The following is a 17,459-nucleotide window of genomic DNA, read 5'->3' as shown; positions in this document are numbered from 1 at the left end:
CTTGCCCCGCCATGCTGCAAAGCCTGGGAGGGAGGAGGAATGCTGCGTGGTTGGGGAAGAGGCGGGGCCAGAGGAGGGATTTGGGGAGGGAGCCAATGGGGGAAGGAGAGGGCGGAGCTGGCGAGGGGGGGTGCGAGCGCCAGAGCGGAGGGCAAAATTTCTTTTTTATCCAGTGTCCCAACCAAACATTGGTTGGGACGCGGGACAAAGAAGCAAATTTTGGGACAGTCCCGATAAAATCGGGATGTCTGGTCACCCTATTTGGGCATAAACTTTCGTGGGCTAATGCATGCATCCGATAAGTGGGTTTTAGCCCACGAAAGCTTATGCCCAAATAAATTTGTTAGTCTCTAAGGTGCCACAAAGACTCCTAGTTGTTTTTGCTGATACAGTCTAACACGGCTACCACTGAAACCTGTCGTCATACATTGCAATGTGGCTCTATGTGCTACTCCAGGCTCCTTGTGCATAAATTAAACTGCACCTTTAATGCACCAGGCCCATGCCAACTTGCCCTTAAACCAGCTGAAACACTTGTATGGATGTCAATGGGAGTTGGGTCAGACCTTGAAGTAAAATTAGTGAGTTGCATCAAGCATCTGAGAACTATACACTGTGCTGGGCTCTTTAAGTTTTGTATCCCATAGCAGGGCTCCTGGCAGGGGTGGGGAAATATTTTTAATGAGATTTTAAATTATGTTCTTAAAAGTTTTCAGAGTCATTAGAACCCTAGGGATCCTAAAACCACCACACTGTAAATGACATGAAAATGGTATATTTTGCTATTTTTTTTTTGGTGAAGAAACCATTCAGTTTTCAAACTCATAACTGGAAAGTCATCAGTTTTTAGCCAATTAACAGATGCACAGCTGCTTTTTACTCCTTAGCCAGTATTTAACTCTGCTTATACTTAATTTTAATTTCCTAAGAAATTGTGGTCATCTAGATAATTAAGACTTATTTTGTCAGAACTGATTTGGGAGGAGTGCATCATTTCCTTTTGTTTATAAAGAACAACCAAAAAAAAAAAATAATCCAGAGCATACATCTTTTCTTTTCAGCATGAGAAAACATTCAGATGGGTACTGAGGAAGAACCTCAGAGTTGAAGCACCTGCCGTATTTTTGATCACTGAAAATTACAAACACAGAGTTAAATTCTGCCTTGGAAAAATATTTACAGCTCCTCAGATAACTTCAAGAGGAATTATACCCACTCATTTCAGGAGTCAGGACTGTTTTGACTTCTCCATAGGTATCAAAGATTCCTTTTTGTCTGTTTACCAACATTTGCAACATATGCCAGTGGAAGTGATTCTTGGTTCTAAGAATTCTAGCACTTTTCGTTAACAGGAAAATTTAATGCATTGACAACCTGCAAAAGGAGTTGAGCAATGAGGTGGCAAACTTTGCAGATGAGACAAAATTATTTAGGTTAGTCAAGGCCAGAAAAAGACTCTGAGAAGCTTCAGAGGCACCTAACCAAGCTAGGTGAATAGGCAACATGATGTTGGTAAATCCTAAATGTAAAGTAATCAACATTGAAGGGGAAAAATTAAACTACTCATACAATTTACTGGATTCTAAATTAATTGTGTCAACTCAGGAAAAGAACCTGAGTATCAGAAACCTCTGTAGAACTATGCCCAATGTGCAGTTGTAGAAAACAAAGCAAACAAAATATTAAAAATGGGAGAGAGAATAATACAGTATAGAAAATATTATAATGCCATTATATACATCAATGGTTCACCCTCACTTGGAATAGAGTGTTCAGTTTTGGTAACCATCTAAAAAAGGACATTGCAGAATTAGAGGCGGTTCAGAGGTGGACAATGGCACTGATATGAGAAATGGAAAAATTCATATGAAGAGAGATTGAACAGAGCACTATTATTTACCTGAGAAAGGAGATGAGTAAGAAGAGACATAATAAAAGCATACAAAATAATATTATGGAGAAGGTAGACTGGGAGCTTCTTTTCTTCACCTCACACTACGAGAACAAGGACACTGAAGCTGAAAAGTAACAAATTCAAAACTGATAAATTATAGTTTACATACTTATATAGCCCCCATTACTGTAGTAGCTGAGTACCTCACAATCTTTAATGTATTTATCCTCACAGCACCCCTATGAGGTAGGGAAGCACAATTATTCCCATTTTACTGATAAGGAATTGAGAGATTAAGGCCCAGATCCTCAAAGGTATTTAGGTGTCTAATTTCCATTGAGTTTAATGGGAGTTAGGTGCTTAAATACCTTTGAGGATCTGGGCCTAAATGACTTGCTGAAGGCCATGGAGGACGGTTAACATAGCAGGGAACTGAACCCTAGTTCACTCAAGTAGCAGGCTAGTAGCCTGACTACCTAACCATCCTTCACACAATATGTAATAAGAAGAACAGGAGGACTTGTGGCACCTTAGAGACTAACAAATTTATTAGAGCATAAGCTTTCGTGGACTATAGCCCACTTCTTCGGATGCAAGTGGGCTATAGTCCACGAAAGCTTATGCTCTAATAAATTTGTTAGTCTCTAAGGTGCCACAAGTCCTCCTGTTCTTCTTTTTGCGGATACAGACTAACACGGCTGCTACTCTGAAACCTTACAATATGTAATGTGACTGTGGAACTCTGACATAGGATGACATTTCTGCTAAGACTTCAATAAGACTGAAAGAGAGAGTGGACATTTATGTGGATAGCATGAGTTTCCAGAGTTATAATAATTAATGCTAAAAAGGTGTTTTGGAAGGGAAATAACAGGGCCGGCTCCAGGGTTTTGGCCGCCCCAAGCAGCCAAAAAAAAAAAAAAAGCTGCGATCGCAACTGCGATCGCAATCTGCGGCGGCAATTCGGCGGAAGGTCCTTCGCTCCGAGCAGGAGTGAGGGACCGTCCACCGAATTGCCGCCGAATAGCTGGACCTGCCGCCCCTCTCCGGAGTGGCCGCCCCGAGCACCTGCTTGCCAAGCTGGTGCCTGGATCCGGCCCTGGATATAAAATGTCATGCTTCAGGGTTTTAGCCATGTCCAACTATTACACAAGGCTTTCATAGGGGTAGAATCTCAAGCATCTATCTCCCTTCTGTGGGATTTTTTGGACTGTCCTCTGAAGCAGCTTGTAGTAGCCACTGTAGAGACAGAAGATTGGAATAGGTGGATCACAGATCTGATCCAGTATGCCTATGTTCCTACACTGTATATGCTTGTATCTAAGTACTCTTCAACATGTAATGGAAGTCTGAGCTTTCTTTTCGGTATGCTATAACTCTGACCTGATCACTTCTAGGGCAGGATCTTTTAGTCATCACACCAAATAGTTCTTTATTTCTTTGCTTGAGACTATCAACTATTACCCCATTCCTACAACTGTCTCTATATAGGTATCTCCTGTGCCCACTCAGAGCCCCACTGAAGTCAAGGTACTTTGTGCGAGCACAGGAGTTTGCCCATGCAGAGCCAATTGCCAGACTGGGGCTTATAAAATCAGTTAATACCAATTGTCATGGGGCTGGTTTTTATTATGTGGACACCTCTCCACTAGAAAGAGAAGTGAGACTGACAGCTCATGGATCATCAAACAATCATAAAATGATAGCAATTATGGGGTGCTAGCAACTGCACTAGATACAGATCAGTGACTGAGAGGTAGAAAGCTCCTTCATTTCATTAATTATCTATTAAGCCATCAAGTGGCCCTATCATCACCTTTTTCTGAGAAAGGGAAAATGTTATTACTTTTCTTCTTCTCACATCAAAACACCTGAATCCAGTGATTGACTCCATGTGAATCTAATTATAGGAAAGCGCATACAATGAACCTAAAGGTGTCTCTGTCACTCTGATTTTCATTCATGGATGCAATTTTTAATTTAGAAAATTAATTTCTATAACAGAAATAGACAGTTATCTTTCTAAGATATGTCAAACCTTATGGTGTGTAAGCCATTAAGTGTTGTACTTGTAATGTGTTACTTAAGAACCAGTTGTCATTTTCTTTATACACCTAATATTTTTAGTGGTTTATAGCTGAGTTAAAAAAATAGCCAGAGGCTGAATCTTTTGATAGGATTAATTGAGGATGGAATAGGAACTGTAATTCCTTAATCATCTTTGCAGCTTTAAGTTAGACTTTTTAAATAGATAACTATATTCCTTTGTTTAATTATAATTGCATATGATATATACGTAACAGTCTGTCAGCATTTCCATTATCATCTTCTCTTTTCAGGAGATTATTCCCTTTGTGGGAAATTTACTTTGAGTTAAAATTTGTTAAATAGGAGCAGATACATTATTTTAACAATTTATTACTAACATTGAAGGAATAATTTTTAATAATCATGAAATTTTTTTTGGAAAACTTCCTGAAATATGTTGAGTAAATTATTCAATGAACATAGCCCTATCCTGGAATACGATCCACTAAGAGGTGCAAGCATCTTTTTCATCAAGTACAATTTCAGGTTCAAGGGCCACATTAGTGAATTATTCAACTATTCATAAAAACTGGGTGAATAACAGAAATATTTTTGACTATTTTTCAGCTATTGCAAAATTAAATAAGTAGTTTGATAATAATTATTTAACCAGGTCTGTTTATTACATTTTTAAAAATGCTGCTGCACATTTAGATCAATGTTTTTAAATTATGTTGGTTTATCATCTTTTTTTGAGCTACTAATATCCAGTAAATAATAGAGGCTAAGGACTCCAATGAAATCAGTGGGACTACTTACAGAGCATACTGTTAAATACATGAATAAGTTCTGTAGGATCAGGGCCTTAAATAAGTATTTATGTAATATATTGATCTATCATTTTGTATCTAATCAATTATGTCAATTTTTATGTTCTTTCCTTAAAGACGTTTTAATCCTATAACATAAAAAAAGTAAGTTTAACAACATCTTTGTTAAAATAACATTCACTGTCTGACAAACATAGAAAAGCAAGGAAATTAAAAGCTGAGGCAGGAATTCTGTCCTTATCTTACCCCTTTACAACTAAGCAAAGCAGTACCCTTAGGACATATATGTACCAAAATACCTGCAGACACTGGGGTTAGGTAAAGGACAGAATGACAGCCCACGGTTCTTTGATTTGTTTGGTCAGACCTTTTTTTTTAGTGCCCCAAGACATATTACTAGACAGCCACTAAGGAGTATGACAATTTCTGCTTTTTTACACCATATTCAAATAACTGAAGTAACTCAAGATTTACACTGGTCAGAGAACAGAATTCTGCCAACTATTCTCTCCATAGTTATGGTTAAATCACATATTTCCCTTACAAGAGTATATAATGATCCTATATATAGGAATTTTTATGGAAAGTGTGAGAAAAATCAAACTAGGGCTTTGCAAACTATGAAGGTTAAAAATTAGGTGGACTGTGTTTTTTTGTTTTAGCTTTTGGAATGTTTTCTAATATTTTTAAACTTTTCATCTCTAAAAACAGCTTCACCTAGAAATTATGTTTGTTAATCTCAGTGAGGTGTGGTGCATTTGTCTAGTTTTGTGGTTGGAAGATGGACCAATTTGCAGGACTAAAATGCTAAGACTTTTCTCAAAATCTCCTGTCAGTGCTAGCAATGATGGGAATGCTAATGTAGACCAGCTGCCAGTGCCATTTTGTCCTCTAAGGCCTTGTCTATACTACACAGTTTTGTTGACAAAAGTCAGCTTTCGTCAACAAAACCGTGGAGGTGTACATACTGAAATGCTCCTCCCGCCGATGTAAATCCTCTGCTATGCCAACATAATAAAACCATCTTGACAAGTGGCATAGAGCTTTTTGTAATGTACTTAGAGTGACACAGCATCAGTGTAGACACCTCACTTGGTTATATCGCCCTAATTGGCCTCCAGGAGGTGAATGCCCATCATGACTGCTCTTGTCAGTGGTTTGAACTCTGCTGCCCTGAAGGTACACAAGTATACATCTCCTCCCCCCACATATACATATAAAGGCCCGTGAATTTTTGAAATTTCTCTTCCTGTTTGCTCAGCATGCACAGTTGACACAGCATCTTCCCAGCTGACCACGCTGGCTTTCCGCAGCAGACGCGCTCCTGCGTGGAGCACACCAGAGCTGTTTAATCTGCTGAGTCTATGGGGAGAGGAGGCTGTGCAGTCACAGCTTCGCACCAGCCATAGGAATTTTGATACCTACGGGCTGATTGCTAATGGAATGCAGGAGAAGGGGCACAAAAAGGACATGCAACAGTGTCATAATAAAACCAAAGAGCTGAGGCAGGCATGCCAGAAGACAAGGGAGGCCAACCATTGCTGCGATACGGCGCCACAGACATGAGGAGCAGCACGCCATCCTCAGTGGATGGCAGCGATCCCACTTCCACTGCCAAGAGTCCCGTGGATACTTCAGGGGGTCTGGAGGCAGTGACCAGCGGACTCAACCCTGATGAGAAAGTGGTGGATGAGGAGGTGGAACTGGAGGATGATGTGGAGCACACGGCAAGGGTTGTCTGGTGTTGTGGCGAGTCAGGACCTCTTTTTTTCCACTCTGGAGGAGTCTAGCTAGTCCCAGCACTCCAGCTCTGGCACACAGGATGCAGGAGAGGGGAGTTCCGGTAAGTGCTCATTTTGCTCAAGTGTTCATGCTGCCCGGTGAGAGGAAACTAAGCTCTCATGTACTTTGTTATACGGTAGAGGAGTGATAAGGGACAGAAATTAACAACAGAGTGGAGCCTGTCCATCTTCTCAGTGGAGCCATGGCTGCCTGTTTCTCCCACTGCTGTGTCACCCAGCAATTATTTCTGGAGGGACCAGAGTGGCACACGGGCGAGCGGCATATGGAGCCGGTCTGAAACCACACTCATATAGGAGATGCTCCCTTGCTTAGGATACATGCTTAGGAGTGAGATATTGGGTTCTATTACCCTAGCCAGTGGAAAAGGGTACCAGTATTTACAATAGGCTCCCTAGTGGTTATTAACCCCCCTTCGCAAACCACCCATTGTCCCTTCCTGCCCTTTCCTTCTTGCCCACCACCTCCTTCCCTGTGAACACAACATAATTAGGGCTCACGACGACCTGTGTATTAGCCAAGGGATAGTGAGAAAGAGGTATGTGTAACTGTTGTGATTCACAGAAGTACGCGCACTCACAATACTGTCTCTATTCATTGTTTTTTTGCCTTCTGCAGATGTGCCCTTGAGAACGCACTCCTCCACTGCGGCGGAATGCCTCTATTAGATAAGGTGGCGACCAAGGAAGAGTAAGGAGGATCTGTTTCACGAGGTGTTGCAGTCAACAGATGCAGCACAGAGAGAAACAAGAGTGTGGAGGGAGACAATTAATGAAAGACTTAGGCTGGATAGACAGGAAAGTACACAGGGACAGTAGCAGATGATAAAGTTCCTCGAACACCAGAGATATTGAAGTCCCTCATTAGCCTGCATTTGCAGCAATCTGTGTCTGACTTCTCCTCCAGCCACTACAGAACTGCTGTCCATGCTCTTCCCAAATTCCCCCCAGCATTCCTTGCATATATCCAGTCCTCACAGTACCACGTGCACTCCACGCCTGGGGACTGGTTTCGCAATGAAAGTTGGAGTTACATCCAGCTGCGAGAGCCCTAACTGCGAGACTGTTCTTCTTTGTCATGTCCCCTGTTTGACCAAAAGTTTGTGTTTGATTCTGTTATTAAACTTGAGTCTTTGAAATAAAATAAATCTTAATTTGTGAAATACATACATACATACATCGCTCAGTCTTAACATTGAGACACATTGGCTATAGGTCGGACTATTTGCTCCTTACAATTAACACTCAAGAAGCAAGTTCTTTATGGTGGCAACTAAATATTGCCTCTCCAAATGCACCACATACAGACACACGACTGGCAATCATTGTCAAAAAGAACAGGAGTACTTGTGGCACCTTAGAGACTAACAAATTTATTTGAGCATAAGCTTTTGTGGGCTACAGCCCACTTCTTCAGAGCTCAAAATGTCAAAATGCTCTTTCAAAGCCTCGCTGATTCAAATAGCCTCCTGTTGTGGCCCTCTAATTGCCCTTGTAGCTGGCTGCTCAAAATCAGCAGCCAGCTGATCAGCTTCAGCGGCCCACCCTGGGGAAAACTTTTCCCCTTTTGATTTGCAAATATTATGGAGAGTACAGCAGGCTGCAATGGCCAATGGAATATTTTCCTCATTGAGGCCTAACGGGCCAAAAAGACAGTGCCAGAGACATTTTAATTGGCCAAAGGCACATTCAACCATCATTCGGCACCTGCTGAGCCTGTTGCTGAAGCGCTCCTTGCTGCTATCTAGGTTTCTGGTATAAGGCTTCACGAGTCCTGGGAGTAAGGGGTACGTGGGGTGTCCAAAGTCCCTATGGGCATTTTCACACACACCCATTGGAATCTTCTGGTCTGGAAAGAAAGTCCCAACATGCAACTTTCTATACAGTTCAGTGTTCCAAAAAATGCGTGCACCTTCCCTGACCGCCCTGCACTGATGCCAGTGAAACGGCTCTGGTGATCTAGCAGCGCCTGATAGACCATGGAGAAGTAGCCCTTTGAGTTGATGTACTCCAACGCAAGATGGCTGGGGGCCAAAATTGGGATATGTGTTCCATCTATCGTCCCTCCGCAGTTAGGGAATCCCATTGCCTCAAAACCATCAATTATTTCCTGCACATTACCGCAAGTCACAGTCCTTGGTAGAAGGACCTGCACACTTGAATCACCGCAGCCCCCACAGTGGACTTTCGAACTCCAAACTGATTCACAACTGACCAGTAGCAGTCTGGAGTTGCCAGCTTCCACACAGTGATCACCACATACTCTTCTTCAATGAGGGCAGCTCTCATTCTGGTGTCCTTGTGCCGCAGTGCTGGGGCAAACTCCGCATACAGTTCCAGGAAGGTGGCTTTGCACATCCGAAAGTTCTGCAGTCACTGCTTGTCATCCCATACATGCATCATGATGCAATCCCACCATCAGTGTTTGTTTCCTGAACCCAATGCCGACGCTCCACCATGGCAAGCTATTCTGTGAATGCCAGCAGCAATCTTGAATTATTTGTTTCCATGGCAGACAGCAGGGCAGGCATAACCAATACACTCTCTGTTTCGCAGCTCATGTAATCCTGCAGGACCAGCCGCGTTGTGTTCAGCACACTCATCACCAGAATGGTCAGCAGCTCAGGATCTGTGTTGTCAGGCAGAGATGGCGGATGCACAGTTCACAAGGACTGTTGAAAAATGGAGCAAAATGAAATAGGAAGTCCATGGTGGGATGGAAAGAACTGCATCATGGGACAGCGAGCACATCCCCATGATGCACCGTGATCCACTCCCAGAGCTCCCAGCAGCAGAGGGCAGTGGGATAGCTACCCACGATGCAACGTTCTCTCTGCCGATGCAGTGACTGTGGATGTGCTCAGTCGACACAAGGAGCGTTGTGTGAATATATCCACCGATGCTATTAAAACAACTTACTGTCATTGACAAAACTTAAATTGACTTAACTCTGTAGCATACATATGGCCTTACCCTGCTCAGAACAGGCAGAACTGCTGTGAGTCTGCTTAGCAAGAGGAAGTGTGCACAGAGGATGGATATATTTTGCAGTTATGGACATGCAGGGAAGTTTGGGGGCAGTGCAAGGGCAGTTGGGTAGGCTCAGTTGCTCCATAGATATGCAGATAAACCATCCATTTACTTCTATTGAGCAGGAGCTCCAGAAACTACTAGATCTTCCCTCTACATTCCATAGAACAATACATGGCCAGGCCTCTCAGTTTGTGTGCTGATTCCTAGGGTGAGAGCTTTGGGGATAAAGCATGTCTGCTTTACTCCTGTGAATAATCACTGAAGTCAATTACATCAGTGGGTGGGGGGTCCATATGAGCACAGGGATCCACTGACATAGAGTCAGATTCAGGAGTGGGGCCTTTCCATATTCTACTTTTGCTCTCCTCCCATTGATACCAGTGGCAGTGGCACTGTAGATTGAAAAGCAGCACATAATCCATGGGCTACAATTAAATACGCAGTTCCCTTGCCTTGTCACAGAATGAATGGGCCACTTCTGGTTAAAAAAAACACACTGACAACCCCAAACCCAACAGGTACCACCGGAGTAACAAAGTATCGGAACTATTCACATTTGTTTGGCTAAAGCTTATTTTAAGACAACCTAAGACCTGACCCTGCAATGTGAATAACTACTCACGGGATCAGTCCCGCCCCATCACAAATGGGAGTAAATGTCTGCAGGACCAGCCCCTACACTTGGGGGCCGATTTCACCGGACAATGTTTAATGGCAATGACAGAGCGCAGCAGCAAGGCAAGAAGCACCCCGCTGTCCCTTTAACTCCGTGCCCAACAAGGCGGGGACAGGTTGATTGGCAGGCGAGAGCACCAATGCCATGGGCTGAAGCCGGCGGAGCCCTCCCAGGGGGCAGGTCACCCCCACGCCAGTGCGCGCGCGGGCGGGCTCAGCACGCAGGGGGCCGAGCCGGCAGCGATGGCTGACGAGATCCGTAAGGCGCAGGCCGCCCGGCCCGGAGGCGAAACCATCTTCGGGAAGATCATCCGCAAGGAGATCCCGGCCAAAATCATCTTCGAGGACGAGCAGGTGGGGGCTGCGTGCGCCGCGCTCGGGGCAGGCGGCAGCAACGGCTGCGGGCGCCCGCGCTTGCATGGGCGGGAGGCGGCTGCGGCTGCTGCGTGGTGCCCTCCTCTGGCAGCAGCTCCCCGGGGGCGTGGTGGGGGCGCCCGGCGTTGCACGCGGGGTGCTGGGCGGTGGCGCTCACCGGGCTGTCACGGACAGGCTGGGGGTCCATGTGTGTTCCTGTGGTGGGAGCTGTAACTGTGCAGGGCTTGCTGCGGGAGGAGAGAAAACGCGAGCTAAAGGCATGAACGGCACAATTGCTTCTGTGGTGCATGCCAGAGCTCGCTGTTCTTCGGCCTCCCCGCTGGGGCAGTGGGCTAAAAACTGCTGCGATCCCCCCAGCTCGTCGCGGCGCTGTTGCTACGCTAACAGCCGCACCTTTTATAATAATCATTTATGGGAAAAGGGAAGCCTGGTTTTGATCCCATCCCTTCAAGTTCCACGGCTTCCCTGTTGGTACAGCGGTGCTGCCAAACCCTGGATCACGGACCGCTTATTTTTGGTCACCACAGCTCCCTCTCCAGAGCATAAATAGAGAAGTGTAGCGGGCCATCTGAAACAAAAACACTCTGGACCTTAATGGATCCTAGCTGATACAAGTAGTACAACAAATAGTCTGTTCCCTGGATCTTGTGTGATCCAGCCATTTTGCCCTCCCCCTAGTAGATTGCATTGCTTAACTATTAAAGAATAAATTTAGCTGCTCCTCCTTTAGCAAAAACAAACAAACAAAAAACCCCATAACAACCCAACAGACCCTGCAAGACAACAGTTTATCCTGGCATGGTAGTACTGCCAACACGTGGATCCAACACTGGATTATTGAGCTTCAATTATCTAAATTCTACTGTCTAAACAGAGAATATGTTTAACCACTCTTGTATTTTAAAAATCAAGACATAGGTGTGTCTGTCTGCAGCAGCATTGCATGAACTCTGATCTGGCATCTGGATCATGCCATAAATCCAGAATTTGTACCATTAAAATAGGTAGCCATCTTGCTATGAGAAAGCTACCAAAATCCTAATTTGGCACTGGTACCTGTTGGATCTGGCTAATATTTGATGGCATGCCTCCTGATTTTGATTCCTAAAGTTAGGAAAAGTTGCATATTTACTAGAGCAACATAATAATCCAGTTCTTGTATCTAGCAGTTTGAATCTGACTGGATCCACCTCGGGTTGACACTGAACATTGAAATCATTGCAAGCTGTGGTTGCTCTTTGCTTGTGAAAATCAGGTCCCGTATAAATGCAATGCAGAAGATGGGTTCTTATTGGAAAAATATACCATTTGTATGACTCTTATAGCTAATGACAGTTGAAGAGCCAATATCTTAATAGGTCAGGATAATATCACAGCTGTTGAAGGGAAATTTCATTCTAGAACACTAAATGGTTTTGAAGTAGTTTCTAAAGCAATTTCTGTGCTGCTGCTTTGCAACCAAGATGTGTATATAAGTGTATTTCTTTCTCTTTGTCTATGTGAAAGTTTCAAGAAACTTTGCCTCTAATCATGGTAAACTGTAGAGGATATATTGCTGGAGTCAGTATAGTAAAATGAGTCTGCTTTTCAATTTGCCAGGTGAGTTGACAATAAATAACCCAGTATGAGAAATAGGGAGAAATCCAGTTTCCAGTCTTAAAACACTTTGGGACGCTTAAGTAATTATGTGATTATCGTCTCTTACATGATAAAAAGAGGAAACTTGTTATAACTCTTAGGGAATTAAAACTGCCCTTGCAGGATTAAAGGATGTTTCAGTGTAATCAGCTAATTCAGTGGTTTTCAACCTTTCCAGAGTACTGAACCCCTTTCAGGAGTCTGATTTATCTTTCGTACCCCAAATTTCACCTCATTTAATAACTACTTGCTTACAAAATCAGACATAAAAATACAAAAGTGTCACAGCGCACTATTACTGAAAAATATTTACTTTCTCATTTTTACGATATAATTATTTTCCAATTGATTAATTTTATAAATATTGTACTTACATTTCAGTGTGATACTTGAACCTGTTTTTCACTTACGAGCCTCGTCTGAAGCCACCTGAGTACAATGCAGCCTGGGTACATACTCAGAAAGCTAGTCTGAGCTGCTGCAGCTGCACTGCTATTTTTAGTGCACTAGCTCAAACAGAGCTAGCATATGGCTGTCTACCCATCCTGGGAAGCACTCTGACAGCTACTAGGTAAAACATACCCTAAAGGCTTAAGAAAAAGCTTCTCTAGGTAGGGTTATTTTGTAAGTCCACTGTGGAGTCTGTTCCTCTGAAGGATCTGTCATTTTCTGATGACACATAGGATACTGGACTGATGCAGGATTGCAGTTCCAAAGAAAATAAAGATGTCCTCTATGTTTCAGTGACACTACTTCCATTCATGTGATATCTGTTATAATAGTCTTTAAAAATGTGTAGAATAGTAGCAAATTGTAGTGATATATTTGCTCTTTGATATGAATGTACATAACTAATTCTACTAGTTATTAGGTACAGCCGTGAAAAGAATAAATTGCAAAGTTCATTGCTGAAAATTTGCTTTTTATTATTTAGAATGCTTTAGAAATAGTTGTAAGTAATTCCTGAAAATAAACTAACCAATGTTCTTGGTTCATACTAAAAACTGTTCTTTGTAGGCCTCTGTATGTGGGCATTTTGTATGAATTTGAGTTAAAGTTTTCGTCTTATTGCTAACTACATTTTAAGGGATATCAAATAGCCAGTGCTAATTTTGGAAAGTTATTGAAGTTACCATCTCAAATTCAGTATGTACCAGTAGGGGTGTGGGTAGTAATGAGATGTTCAGATTTATATATGGGGCTTATTTTCATCTAAAAAGTTAGTAAAAAGAAGAACAGGAGGACTTGTGGCACCTTAGAGACTAACAAATTTATTAGAGCATAAGCTTTCGTGGACTATAGCCCACTTCTTCGGATGCATATAGAATGGAACATATATTGAGGAGATATATATACACACATACAGAGAGCATAAACAGGTGGGAGTTGTCTTACCACCTCTGAGAGGCCAATTAATTAAGAGAAAAAAACTTTTGAAGTGATAATCAAGCTAGCCCAGCACAGACAGACAGTTAGATAACAAGTGTGAGAATACTTACAAGGGGAGATAGATTTCAATGTTTGTAATGGCCCAACCATTCCCAGTCCTTATTTAAACCGGAGTTGATTGTGTCTAGTTTGCATATCAATTCTAGCTCAGCAGTTTCTCGTTGGAGTCTGTTTTTGAAGTTTTTCTGTTGTAATATAGCCACCCGCAGGTCTGTCACTGAATGACCAGACAGGTTAAAGTGTTCTCCCACTGGTTTTTGAGTATTTTGATTCCTGATGTCAGATTTGTGTCCATTAATTCTTTTGCGTAGAGACTGTCCGGTTTGGCCAATGTACATGGCAGAGGGGCATTGCTGGCACATGCAGGTTCACCTGCACATCTACCAATGTGATATATGCCATCATGTGCCAGCAATGCCCCTCTGCCATGTACATTGGCCAAACCGGAGAGTCTCTACGCAAAAGAATTAATGGACACAAATCTGACATCAGGAATCAAAATACTCAAAAACCAGTGGGAGAACACTTTAACCTGTCTGGTCATTCAGTGACAGACCTGCGGGTGGCTATATTACAACAGAAAAACTTCAAAAACAGACTCCAACGAGAAACTGCTGAGCTAGAATTGATATGCAAACTAGACACAATCAACTCCGGTTTAAATAAGGACTGGGAATGGTTGGGCCATTACAAACATTGAAATCTATCTCCCCTTGTAAGTATTCTCACACTTGTTATCTAACTGTCTGTCTGTGCTGGGCTAGCTTGATTATCACTTCAAAAGTTTTTTTCTCTTAATTAATTGGCCTCTCAGAGGTGGTAAGACAACTCCCACCTGTTTATGCTCTCTGTATGTGTGTATATATATCTCCTCAATATATGTTCCATTCTATATGCATCCGAAGAAGTGGGCTATAGTCCACGAAAGCTTATGCTCTAATAAATTTGTTAGTCTCTAAGGTGCCACAAGTCCTCCTGTTCTTCTTTTTGCGGATACAGACTAACACGGCTGCTACTCTAAAAAGTTAGTGCTTCAGCTCTTAATCATTTCTTTCTCCAGTGCCTTGCGTTCCATGACATTTCACCCCAAGCTCCAACGCATTTCCTAGTGGTTCCTAAGAAGCCTATTGTCCAATTATCTGAAGCCGAAGATTCAGATGAATCTGTAAGTATTGTGAAGTTTATTACATTACTACATATAAATTCTATCTACACTGAATCTGCCATTATAACATATGAAAACTATTAGGTTTTTTAAGGCAGGAATCTTGTTTTATTTTCTGCCTGAAAGGTGCAATGCATGCCTGTGGTGCTTTAATGCCAAGTTTAAATGTTATTACAACATAGCTTTAAAACAAAAGCTCTGAAAGTTAAAATATTAAATGACCAAAACACACTCACAAGATGCAGCGGCATGCTTAATAATTCATTGGCTGCTCTGAGACCACCTGACGTAGGACTATAAAACCTTCACTGGCAGATGTACCCTGTAATCGGTTCTGCCACACTTTTTGTTGAATAAGTTATTACAATGTTGAGCTGGTGGAAGTTGGTACAAGTCTGCCTAAAAATAAAAAACAAACAACACCTTGGAATGGAGATATGTGCAATGAAAGGAGAAACAGTAGAGGAATATTATCAGCTTTGCATTGGCATCAGGTGTAACTTTCCATTCTGAATCGTTAGTCACTCAGCTAGAGAAATGCCTTCTCAATCTCCTGGTGGGCCATTATAATACCATAGAATCACAGAAGTGTAAGACTGGAAGGGACCTCAATAGATCATCTAGTCTAGTCCCCTGCACTCAGGCAGAATTAAGCATTATCAGGATCATCCCAACAGGTGTTTGTCTAACCTGTTCTTTAAAACCTCCAATGATAGTGATTCCACAACCTCCCTAGATAACTTGTTCTAATGCTTGTGATAAAACAGCTTGATTGTTAATGCTTAAAGTGGTGTATTGGGGTAGGAGTGACTTTATTTTAAAGTGAAAGAAATCCAAAGAAATGGAAGTCCAAATGTGAAATTTGTTCAGGTGAATCATGAAAGTGCTGTGTATTTAGTATTAGGAAGTTAACGGACACTTGATCAGAATGTTTTTTGTTCTTGACCCCTTTCGCACTATAAAGAGCTACAGGCAGAATCACCTTTTCTGGAACCATGGCTCAGCACTACATTTCGTAACTTACAGTGGGCATAGATTGTAGTCTCATTAGGGCAGTAACTTTTCATTTCTTCTTTTTAACTTTTGTAGTTGCTAGAATGCCAGCTCTTTGGTGCACGGACACTTTCTCCTTTTTAGGAATTTGAACAGCATCTATTGTATCTTGGTTGCTATTGCAGTACAAATAACTAATAGTCAACGAAAAATATTATGTAGCTTTAGAAATGCATGTCTCCAGTACAGAAATATTGCTTTTGTTTTGAAATATATTCTAATGTCCATCCTTCTGTTCTACACTAGATAATACTTGTTCTAGTATGGAAAATAAGGGTTTGTGGCATCTTGTATTGGACTGAATTGTTAGGGTTGGCAAGAGGTGCCTGAAATGATAAGCACTAGAAGGTCTCATCTGTCTTGAAAATCGGGCCCCAAGTCTTTGTGAACATATACTAGATAAGTCAACTTTCTTTTTAATTGGATTTTTCTTCATTGCCTAAGGAATGAAAAGGGCCTAATCCTGAGAGGTGCTGGCTGTCTGTGACTTCCATTGGCTGGAACTTGCCTCCGCCTCCACCCCCCCCCCCTTTTTTAAAGACATTTTATAAATAAGATTCTTGATCTTATATGCAATTTCATTTCACTGTAGTTTTTAAAATTTACTTGGAGGATTTTTTTTACCAGTTGTTCCACATAACTGATAAACTTATTGTTCTTCAAATTGCTCACAATTGTTTTTGTGGTTGATTTTTCTCTCTCTCCCTTCCCTTTTAATCCTTTCAGCTTCTTGGGCATTTAATGATTGTTGGCAAGAAGTGTGCTGCTGAATTGGGCCTGACCAAGGGATACCGAATGGTCGTGAATGAAGGGCCAGACGGTGGGCAGTCTGTCTATCATGTACATCTCCATGTTCTTGGTGGACGTCAGTTGGGCTGGCCTCCTGGCTAAGTTTCAGCAAGAATCACCATTCTATGTGGAAATGATCCCTGCATAGATTTAATACGTTGCCCAAGAATCCAACTACTGTTAACATGTTCAATCACCCTTTTCTGTAAAGGGCAATAAAAGTTTTCAACAATGCGCACACAATAAAGTTATAGCATATAACATCATCTCTCTGTCTGTGTGTGTGTGGGGGGGGGGTTCTTCCTGTTTTTGCTTACAAAACTGCTTCCATCAATGTCTTTCCTGAATGTGAATATGTAATAATGCTTACACTGCATTCACTAACTTGCTTCACTGAATGTGGCGAACTGTGTGATAAGGGAGGATATGAAGAAAGAGATTTGTTTAGCACATCCAGTCTTTAATATCTCATCAAGAGCCTACCTCTTCACAGTTTTCTGAACACTGTAGGAACAATACACATAGAGGCAGGGCAGGTTGGCACTAAAACTGAGAAATGTCTAAATGATGTCTGAGGTTAAAATACTATAGGTGTGACACGCTAGTAAGATTATAGGTGTGGCACACCTATCTAACCTGCGTGATGAGGGTGTGTATGTGTGTGGTGTTTTTTTACTAATGGCCCCTGCTTTCTCTTCCTGCAAGCTTTTCTGGTGAAAAAGAACAAAGTA

At 42.1% G+C, this 17,459-nt stretch overlaps 1 protein-coding gene and 1 long non-coding RNA gene across 2 annotated transcripts; both read left to right on the top strand.

The window, feature by feature from the left end:
- Positions 1-3,925: 3,925 nt before the first annotated feature.
- LOC135984354 (uncharacterized) lies at positions 3,926-7,699 on the top strand. The gene is made up of 2 exons (XR_010602289.1): positions 3,926-6,595; positions 7,171-7,699. It is a non-coding gene; the product is annotated as an uncharacterized LOC135984354 (long non-coding RNA).
- A 2,741-nt stretch (positions 7,700-10,440) lies between these two features.
- HINT1 (histidine triad nucleotide binding protein 1) lies at positions 10,441-16,994 on the top strand. Its single transcript, XM_005303069.4, has 3 exons — positions 10,441-10,613; positions 14,782-14,886; positions 16,666-16,994. Exons 1-3 carry the CDS (start codon positions 10,503-10,505, stop codon positions 16,828-16,830), a joined length of 381 nt encoding a protein of 126 aa, XP_005303126.1. The 5' UTR covers positions 10,441-10,502; the 3' UTR covers positions 16,831-16,994.
- The last annotated feature ends 465 nt before the right edge of the window (positions 16,995-17,459 follow it).

The sequence above is a fragment of the Chrysemys picta genome, chromosome 6 (genome assembly GCF_011386835.1).
Source record: "Chrysemys picta bellii isolate R12L10 chromosome 6, ASM1138683v2, whole genome shotgun sequence".
NCBI classification, from domain to species: domain Eukaryota; kingdom Metazoa; phylum Chordata; order Testudines; family Emydidae; genus Chrysemys; species Chrysemys picta.
Note: the sequence above shows the minus strand (reverse complement) of the source record. Positions and strands in the feature narration are given on the sequence as shown.